Genomic DNA, 10749 nt, shown 5'->3' on the forward strand with positions numbered 1-10749 from the left:
CATATTAGAAAAGTCCAAACTCTGTTTTTAAGTGTAGTGGTTATAGTGGTTATTAGTGAAATTTGCTGTACTCACCTGCAGATCAGACAGCATGCTCAACAAACTTCGCAGCAAACTTCTGTCCACAGCTTCACCACTTCGCTCTCGTTCAATCAGCAGAAGGATTCCATCAATAGTCTTGTTTTGAACTTGCTTATCACTAATGACATGGTTTCTAAATAACTCTAGCCCCATATCCCTGCATGAACATTGAAAATAAATTATATTTTTGTTTTTTTCAAAAATCTGCATCTCAGTTTAAGAAAATACACACATATTTAAAATATATATTATATATGCAATACAGAGAGTGAATGTATTAATTGTGCATATATTCTCTTTGACATGATCACCTAAGGGAACTATAATAATAACCATCACAAAAATACCAGGTGAGGTGCTACAAGATGCATAAACTTCAGTTTATGCATAGTTCAGGTGAGAACTATGAGCAGTCTGTCCGTATTTCTCATAATAGTCTATAATGATCTCTGTGTATAAAAAAAACAAAACACCACCACCACCAAAAAACACATTGCTATTATAAAAATAATTACAAAAATGAACATCTACCTTCACATAAGATCCCCAGAGTCAACCTTTAAGTCATCCATAAATTTTGTTTCAAATCATGAATTCTCTGTACATTTATGACCTTATGATCACCTGTATCAGATCTGTGTTTCATACTAAGATGATGAGGAATGATGCCTCTACATCTGATCATGAAGAAGGCAATTATTAATCATGTTCTTTATCAAGGAAAACAGAAGAATCCTAGGTAAAAGTTGTTACCCCCAACTTCTTCACATGCATCAAGATTTTCCCAGTATGAGCAAAAAAGCACAAAGTGTGAACAGATCTCTTTGATAACTTTTAGTAAAAAACAGCCTAACAAAACAAACAAAAAACAAAACAAAACAAAAAAACTAACAGAGTTCAAACTGGGAAGATTTCATGTGGGACCTAACTAGCGCGAGGTGGGAAAAGGCCACAAGATTCCTCCCCAAGCCTGAGGAGCTCTCAAAAGCATAGAAGTAACACAGGCAGGGAAGAAGCACACTGTTACTTTTTTTTTTTTTTTTTTTTGCTTTAGACAGAGTAACAATACCAGAAAATTTTGGAAAGGCCTGGGTTTGTTTGCCTTGATGAAATGAAATCCTTCTCAGGAAGGATGCTAAGAAACAGAACACCCAAAGACGTGACCGTGGGGTGGGTGTTCCAAGTCCAGCAGCAGCACCCAGGGTTCACCTCAAAGCTCTGAGCCACAGCTCTCAACTCACAAGAGGCCAGTGCAGGAAAGATGACCTGCACCTTGTGAGTGTACCTAACTTACTTAAAAAAAAAAAAAAAAAAAGCAGAGCCAGTAGCCGAGCTCTGAACTCTGCCAAACCCGGAGCACCTGCAGTACAGCTGGGCCCAGAGGCAGCAGCCAGAGGAGGCTCCCAGCACAGCCTCACCCAGGCGGTGACAGCTGCAGCTGTGTGTGCCTGAACTTGTCAGCATTATCTCCTCTGACCTTCTTCTTTTACCTTCGCTTCACAACAGGTATTCCTGGGGATGGCGGAAATGATGCGTGCCTACACCAACATGTAAATTTCCACAAATTGACACAGAATTTGGATCCGCCTATTGCACAACTTAAATATTATGCGCAAATTTTATTTTCAACCTTTACAAATATAATAGCACGTGCAGATTCTAAAGATCAGAGAAATGCTTATGTAGGTACCCACCATATAGAAGGAAGCATTGAATTCTGCAGTACGTATGTGCGATCCAGAAATAAGAAAATGCTTCTGATCATGATCTGAAAATACATTAAAAAAGTCATTTTTGCCTTCACCAGCATATAGCATTTTAAGTTGTAAGACAAATTGTGGAAGTTGTATCTCATACACATGTACCTTAATTGCTGATACATCTATTTTCAGCTCTTGTGGTGACTTGTATGGCTACTGATATGTAATTTATTGATGTTAACACTATGACTAAGCAGTACAACAAAATATATTGAAGATGGTTTTCAAATTCATAAGCATTTAACCAGTTTTATTAGCCTGTTTTAGTGCTATTTAAGTTTCATTGCTATTGAGATGAATGAGCCATTTAAGCAGTCTCACCAACACTTTCAGTAAACACCCTGAAATAGCATGCTGCTGCAGTTTTCACTTCAAATTTAATTTTTATTTTTTATTTTTAAAAAGAAGCTTTAAGGAGAGACACTAATAAACTGTGCAAAAGACATTTTCACAATGAAAGTAAGTTGCTTCTGAAGCAATTCTCAAGCTGATACAGTTTCTGGCCAACCATATCAAAGTAAAACAGCAATGTGACTGACGTTTTGTTTTTTTCCTTAAACACCACAACTGCTAACTCAGCACAAAGGCAAGAGAGCCACTTGCCACAGGTTGTTGCTTTGAGGACCAAAACAAAACAAAAAAACTCTCAAAAGTAATTAAAATGAACAGAGTTCGTATTTTTACAAAAACACAAGTCCAGTTTAATTAAACTTTTGAGGCAAAATCCTTCAACTCTATTTTCATCAGACTGTTGAATTCATTTTGCATAGTTTCCACAACACTTTCCATTTTTATTTGAGATAAAAAGCACTTACCTCTGCCCATCCCCCACAGAGAAGGGGAAAGAAAAGAACTTGAGGAATGAAAATAAAAATTCAACTATTTTGGGCACCTGTAGCCAAAGCTAGGTGAGAGTGCAGTGAAAACTTTCAAATGCTGTCTTAGAATTACAACGAAACATTTTAAAAGGACAATTCCTATGAAGTGTATTTGAGAGGGGATTTTTTTCTATAGCATAATTCATCATGGAGGTTGATGACAAAAAGGGGAAAGAGATTTAGCTCTTTAATCTCTCTGTATATTCATCTCTGCATCACAAAAAAAGAGAGTCACGAATTAACCCAGCTGTTGGAGCTATCTAAAAGCAAAGCTTGTGGATTCTCCAATTACTTAAATTGCAAACAGCCAACAATTCCACAAGCTTCAATACATTTCTGAGTGATATTTCAGCATCAGAGTCAACAGCACTGCAGAACCTGACTTTCAACAACAAAACTGCCCCTAGCTAACAAAATGGAAAGTGAAAGGCTACGCTGAAACTTGGAGGAGATGCAACAGTCCCACGTTTAAACCATAACAAATTCCCCTTTGCCAGGCTTCACATCTCAAGGACACATATTCTGAACAAACATTCAACTTACCATTTGTCTGCAATGATCTTGCCAGCATTTATTTATCTTCTTTAAAAATAAAAGACTATCCAGAGAATCTGTACAACACCTATTAAGGAAAACTAGCTTGCCAGTAACGTCTGAGGCCAGATTCCAGAGATGGTCTTTGCCAGCCATTAAGCAAATCTGTTCTGTGGATATTCTGATGTTACTGGGACTGCCTAGGGATAAACGGTTAATTGCGAAGCTTCTACCCAGTACAGGGGATGGCAATTCTCCAACAGGCCTCCCTACGGTTTCAAGGAATAACGCTCACAGCTCTTCAGCAATACCATCTAGCGGCTGCACCGTACAACTCCGATACAGATTTAAACAAGAAATCCCATCAGTGTCAAAAACAACCTTACTGCCAATTGAGGTGAGCTGGATAGAAAGGTTTACTTTGTTTAATGAGTTCACACTGTGCGCAACAGGAGTGACCCTAATCTCTTAAAAGCAGTTACAGTTTTAAATAATCCTCAATAAATCCAAATACCACTCTTTTCATGTACATCCCTAGGTCTCCCGAAGTAAACTATGAAGTTTTATTAGTTACACAACAGATCAACAGATCCAATTGTTACTTATGCTTTCAGAATTCTAGGATGTCATATAAGTAAATCCAAGCGGGGCTTTGCCTTCCTTTCACACACAGTATCATCCCCAACTCCCTCTGGCCAAATCTGATTAATGTAATCTCACGTCCTTGGGATATAAAGCAGTATACCTGTAAAACACAAAATTCTCAGCTCTTCAGACATTGGTTCTGTTGGGCTCGTGGGGAGAAGGCGAAGTTTTAAAATTTAAGTTTTACAACATCTCTTCAGAAGATGGGCTGAAGTCTGAAAAGCCTGGGATGCAGAACTGGTCAACTGTACACCGCTTTAAAGTAGACTAAAACACTTGGACCTCAGTTATGTTTAAGAGACTGCTGCACTGATTAATGAGCTTTTTAGTTAGAGGTTATTTTTAACGCATCAAATTAAATCTAATGAAAAAATGTGCTGCATAATTAAGAGCTGAATTCACAGTGCCAATTTATGTATCAATATTTCTCATGTGCCATGTAGAAGCCAGGCTCCCTTACTGGGACAAAAAGTTGAAAAAAAAAAAAAGGCCATGCTGGGACTTAGCTAGAAAGAAAAAATAAATAAATAGAACAGAGACAGCAATTTGTCTTCTTTATGTGTGTAGGCACCTATCTGGGGAATGCACTGAACTGAGAAACTGAGAGTTACAATCCAAAGCACATTTAAGGCATTTGCCTAGAAAAAGGGCTCTTTCCGGGCCCCGTTCCCCTGTTTCTTTCTATTTCAACCAATGATTTTCTGTAATAAAATACACGCAGGAGAGCTGGGAAACAGGGTTAGCGCTCAGATCACCGCAGCATCTGTTCACTACAGCACTCTCCAGCATCTGTTTGCCAAGGCACTCTCGAGGACAGCCTGGTGGGCGTAGACTCTACTTACCCTACTTCCCGAGCAAGCGTAACCAGTAGGCTATTATACAGAAGACACATAAAGCACGCTCTCAGCATGCAGAGCACAATGGGCTTCAGAGAAGAGGGCTGGCTGCACCCAAGTGTACAGAGAGGATCTGCAGGCACTTCTGTTACCAGTTCAGCCACAGAAAGAGAAGCCTGGTAACGGAACTTGAGAAAACTGGGGGGAAATTTACCGTACAACTTCAGTGTTCTGCAGGTCCCGCAGGTCCCAGGGCAGCCAAGTCATCTTCTGAACTTCCCTTTCTCTTCCAAAAACCTCCCAAGGTGCATGTGAGGTATCTAAGGGCTTGTTGAACACCCCTGCTACATATTGGTGCTGACCAGCACTTATAATTAATTAGTCATACAGACAGGTGTACTTCGTATATTGTTACTTAGACGGATAGTGCTACTGAAATTTTCTAGATTAGTTGTAAAATTTTGATTCCTACTAAAATAAATGGTTGTCACCCATGCTACTTCTCTGTACACAAAAATTATTTACCCAAACGACTGAAGTTGCATATGGTTGATTTGAAAATATTTAAGTGGTAAACAGAGAACCTCTTAACACATTTGCAAATAACACTGCCATTTAAAAAAAAACTTACTTAAAAAAATAATGTTTTAAACCCAAATCTAACCATATCTGTGCACAGGAAAAGGATATTCTCTAAACTGAAGAATTTGTGCTTTCACATGATCTTCACAGACTTGTCGCAGCTGTTTGTACAGTGTAGCAGAGACTTTGTAAGAACAGAGATTTTCAACAGCCTAAAACCAAAAAAGTTGAGACGAGATTGAAAAAATTAAATGAAGTCAGATTCTCCCTGTGTTATCAAGACCAACACCAAAGAGGAAAATAAAAAAAAGTCATCATTACTTGTCCAAACTATGCACCAAAACAAAGCTTATCAAAATAAAATTAGCCAAACTACATAGAAAAATAAAGATTCCATGATTCCTTTCTGATTTTGGTCCTTTCTTACGCTACCAGATGTCATGCACAAGGTCCATCATCATCATCTCTATCATATTTCAGATGTGCTGTTAAACATTACAAGATTTTTTTCCCCCATTCATATCACTCAACAGCAGAACTCTTTCTGTACATCCATTTGCGCATCCCTCCACATGTGCACACTGGTGTTATTTATTTTATAAAAGCACAATCGCACCAAAACATTTTCATCCCTTCTCTTAATAACATTAAGGATGAATTATTGTTGAATACTGATGCATTTCAGCATTGCTGTAGATTAAGTGTTTAATTATTAAGCATCATTTTCGTAGACATTTAAATGAGACGGGGTTTGCATCTTTCACATTCATTAGGTGAGGAGGAAATAACATTAGAGCCAAACATTTAAACTATTGTCTCAAAATACGTATATGGTAAGTATAGTTGCTGTCCTGTCATTTTATTAGCTTATTTCTATTTCCACTGATACACACACTAGGTATAAGGTATACAAACTGTGGAAAAAGAACAAAAGCATTAACAAATAACTTGAATTAATTTATTTGGCTCTCGTGGGATTCAGTTGAGGATTTATCCTTGCTAGTTAAGAAGACCAATTCTGCCCCAAATCAAGTGTTGCTGTGGTCACTACTTTAATGTGAACTGAGTTGTTACACAGCTGATGTAGACTATGCTGGGACAGCTCTGGACACCTCTGTAATGTCGTTGTTCAGCTATACAGCAATTACATTGTCTCACGCTAACATTTTTTTCCTCACAAGAAACTGAGTGGGAATACCAAAGAGAAAACGTAGCCTCACTTGATACCACTGCCTATATTTAGATTTTGTTCCAGGCGCGCTTTATTTTAACTTGTGTGCCGTATTTCAATAAACTATTTTATTAATAGACCGCAGCATCTAAAATGAATCACAATGAAGACAGACAGACACTCTGTGAGAGCTGTAAAGTTTGCAGTAAGTATTTGCGGCCATTCAGTGCTTCATACAAAATTATCCAAAGGAGTTGGACAAGATGAGAAAATCACCCCGTCTCTTCCTTTAACTTCACCTCAACTTCCTCTATTCTGTGAGATGGTACCGCAGAGAACACTGCATGACACTCGAAGCACCATTTCACTCGAGCGACTGAGAGTGACCCAAGAATGTTTTCCCTTGCTCCAGAGGATCTACAGTCACATATTTCGTTGATGAACAGCATAAATGAACTTGGAGAAAGTTTCAGTATTTCCCCAGTGCTTGGTCTTTACTCGGTTCTGCTTTTCTGTGTGTGCCTTGTTTGCCATGTGAAACGTTATGCTGCCTAATGCCAGCACCTAACTCTTTGTCAAAAGTACTAGTGCATGATCTACACTCTGTTTTAAGACCATACAAACAATTGTGGTAGCACGTGAGCAGGTCAAGAGAGAGGTGAAACGGAAAGCGGCTCTTTAGGCAGCAGCACTGGCTTGAAGCATGCTTCAAACTGCAGCCTTATCACCTCAGCACTGCCCCTAACTAGCTGGTGCTTTCTTTTGTGACTGGTGTTGAGGAGAGCAAGCCAGTAATTCCCTTCTTCTTCACCTCTTGTTTAATCCAGAGTTGTTGCTGTCTCTCTTTCTGAAGAAATGTAATTTGACTTTTATTCATCTTGCACACAATTAGTCTGGGAAAAAAAGCTGTAGTAATTACTGCATCTACAACGATAGGAGAGAGACAACGCTGCAGGCTCTTTCCTACACCAACCTAGTAAAAGTTTTGAATAACACTTTTAGTGGCTTGTTTTGAGCAGTCTTCAGTTTTAGTATGCAAATTATTGCTACTGCTTGTTCTATTTCCTCCATAGGTGCTAACATCCTGAAGAGCCTGTCATCTAAAACACAAAACGAAAACAAACAGAAAAGTACTCATAAGGTGCCTACACTGCTTTTTGCTTTTCTGGTCTTAAAATGGGTACATAAGGTGACCTCTGCAACAAACAGTAATCACACACAACTATTTTTCAGACACTTCGTTATTTTTTGAGACATAGCCCTTCCTATCCATCCATACAAATGAAAGTCTGGTCAAGGCTCTGATATTATTTTTTTCCTTCACTGCAACAATATCTTTCTCTATGCCCTCAGGAAAGGCATTGCTGCCTCATTTCAGTTTATTTAGGATCTTGTTGCAAAGGGAATTTTCTTTCTCCATTATTTTTAATCACTCGCTGCTCACTTGGCAATTCTTTGCACTGCCCCACTTTCTCTATCCCATCAAATACCAGCTACTTCTATCAAAATCTGTGCAATCCACCACCAATCCCAGGCATCATTTCTATTTTAGTAGCAAAAAATTGGCTGCCGCCCTCCCATTGCTCACTGGCTCTGCCAAGCACCTTCCTGCTTTAACCCCTGCTGGCCACTAACGCTTGGGAAGGAGTATCCTTTGGATTTCCCACCAGGCCTTGTCACCGTTCTTCACTTTTTCCTCAGCCACAGCGTCAAATTAAACAAATCAAAAAGTTCAAGAGCAGCCTGTCTACCTCACCGAGCCCCAGCAGGCTCTCACCTCCTCTCACGATGCCAGAGATGCACAAAAAGAAGCCCCGACAGCAAAAACAACTGGTACAAATGCAGAAATTTTCCCCAGTGGATGGCTCCGTGCTCACCAACAGACAGTTAAAACGATCTGTAAGTACAGATCAGGTTTCCAATAGATGCTGAACTTCATCTTTATTCCTTTGGCAGAAGTACGTATGCATGGGCACACTCACAGCCACCACCCACTGTACAGAAATCTTGCTGATTTGCACTAGTGCCTTGCAGATTATTGGGCTGACCTTATAACGTGCAGTTTTTACAAACAAGCAGACAAACAGAAAAAGCAAAAAGTACAGCTCTCCCTCCACAGCTTATCTGAAATCTCTCTCATTCTCTTCTGCCAAAACTCAAGCCTGTAGCCTGGCGATTTCATACCCATATTACTATAATCTCATTTCTGAGCCTCTGAAAACAAGTTAGGTAACATTCAAAGCATCTGTGGTTTTCTTTTTCTTTTTTTTTTTTTTTTTTAAGCTGGGCATGAAAGAGCATGATTTTTCAAATGCTCATTTTAAAACCATGAAACATATCATGTAAGTCAAACTCTGCAAATCTGTAAATATTAATAGATGAATATATCAGTCCAGTTACCTGTTTAAAGGCATTAAATCCTATTAAGTCAATATACATTTACATAATGAGCCATTTTAGAACCATACATTATATACCTTAACTAATCACAGAGAAAATCTAATCAGCTCTCGAAATTCAGCCTGATTTTTTGACCACGGACCCAACGTGGACTGCTGGCTTTGTCCTCCCCTCGGAGTCTCTACTCTGCAGACAACACCAAACCTACTTCTACTGAACATTTAGAAAACTTGGGGTGAGAATATTAATGCCGTAAGTCCTGATCTGGCAGCGAGATCGACATCTGCAGACCAAACACCTGCACCCACAGAAAACTCATAATTAACTTAAGCTATTTAGCAGAACTTACCGCATCAGTAATTTTCATAATGACACGATGGTTGAAAAAATACTACTCCAGCTAAGTAGCTTAATGCATATTATAAATAATAAAGAATTAAGCCATAATTAATGGAGAAAGTAGAAAGGAAGAACAGGGTTGTGACTATTTCTTTTTTTTATTCATCCATAGACCCTCTCCAGTAGTCCAGATGTTTCAGCAGTACTTTTTCACTATTTTCACTAAAAAAATCAAAGCCTTGATTACTATGAAAACACAACAGTGCTCTGAATGAAGGTAAACTGAGAGTTTGGTGTCTGCTCAACCAAGACTCTTTCTTTCGTTCTCCAAAGAGTACTGATGCTGAAGTCTGATTTTTGTTTAAACAAATACTTTAACGTTTACTATCCACAAGAAACTAAAGCATAGAGAAAAGAAGTTATTATAAAATATGTATCTGCATAACCTGGTGAACCTAACACCCCATTTTCAGCATCTTGAGGGGGCATGGTATCAGAGAGGCTGAGGCTGAAAGCTCAGCCCTGCCCAGACACAGCTTTCCATGCCTCCCGACACAAATTGCTTTTTCATGGGCCCAGATCCTGGTAGCTCTCCAAGGAGCCGCTGATCTACAAAACTGAAAATTGAGTGGAAACAGAGTATGGGGAGCGCTGCTAGGAAGATGCAGTCAGCTTTGAACAACCCAAACCCCACCAGGTTAAATCCGTAGCCCTCGGAGCAGTTAATTCCCCTTAGAAAGGAGCCCAGAAAACCCCCTAGGTGTCACCTGGTAGAGCTCCTCGAGGTTGTACTTGATGGAAACGCTGCTCTGGATCGCTCCCACGGCGTCGTGAAGTTTCTGCCAGGTGTCCTGCGTGTAGTTATCGGGCAGCTTGGGCCTTTCTGCCGAGAGACACAGCGCGGGGCGCTGCCAGCGGGGGGGCAGGGCCCTGCGGAGCCATCTTCCACCCCCCCCCCCCCCCGCCTCCTCTCGCTACCGCCCGGCTCCGGCACCGCGGGGGGGGGGTGGGGGGGGGCAGCCCGGTGCCGGGCGAGGCGGCGGCACCGCGATAAGCGGGTGTCAACCCCCTCACACCGCGATAAGGCGGCGAGGGGAGGGCCCCCCCCCGTTGTAAACAAGGGTGGGGAGAGGGCCGGGCCCCGGCACCTGCACCCACCTCTGAAGTTCTTGATGACCAGTTTCTTGGACGGGGCGGGGGCGCCTCCCGCCCGGCTGCCGGCGGTGGTGGCGGCGAGCGAGGCGGGCTTGGTGAGCCCGTTAGTGTGCCCCACCAGGGCCGACAAGTGCGGCTTCTTCTGCGGCTCGTCCGCCATCTCCGCCCCGGGCGCCGTGTCCGGCCGGGGCAAGGCGCTGGGCTGGGCTGGGCCGCCTGGTCCCCGCCTCCGCTCCCTCCTCCTCCTCCTTCTTCTCCTCCTCCTCCGCCCGCCCCCACGGGCTCCGGCGGTCACCGGCAAGCGCCCGCCTCCCCCCCGCGGCGCCCCAGCCGCCGCCTCGCCGCCCGGGCCGCTGGGCGGTGCGGGC

At 41.6% G+C, this 10749-nt stretch overlaps 1 protein-coding gene across 3 annotated transcripts in view; it reads right to left on the minus strand.

The window, feature by feature from the left end:
* The window catches only part of CUL4A (cullin 4A), a 35901-nt gene extending 25272 nt beyond the window's left edge, over positions 1 to 10629 (minus strand). Inside the window, exons 1-6 of one of the 3 annotated variants that reach the window (XM_040556822.1) lie at positions 10385 to 10628; positions 9994 to 10109; positions 5425 to 5528; positions 3263 to 3332; positions 1776 to 1849; positions 76 to 238 (exon numbers count right to left, since the gene is read on the minus strand). In XM_040556822.1, coding sequence (XP_040412756.1) covers positions 76 to 238; positions 1776 to 1849; positions 3263 to 3332; positions 5425 to 5528; positions 9994 to 10109; positions 10385 to 10541 — 684 coding nt within the window. In that variant the 5' untranslated portion in view covers positions 10542 to 10628. Of the gene's footprint in view, positions 1 to 75; positions 239 to 1775; positions 1850 to 3262; positions 3333 to 5424; positions 5529 to 9993; positions 10110 to 10384 lie in introns of all 3 variants that reach the window. The other 2 variants (XM_040556910.1, XM_040557000.1) reach the window with 2 other exon arrangements.
* Between the last annotated feature and the right edge of the window lie 120 nt (positions 10630 to 10749).

Source organism: Cygnus olor, chromosome 1, assembly GCF_009769625.2.
Source record: "Cygnus olor isolate bCygOlo1 chromosome 1, bCygOlo1.pri.v2, whole genome shotgun sequence".
NCBI classification, from domain to species: domain Eukaryota; kingdom Metazoa; phylum Chordata; class Aves; order Anseriformes; family Anatidae; genus Cygnus; species Cygnus olor.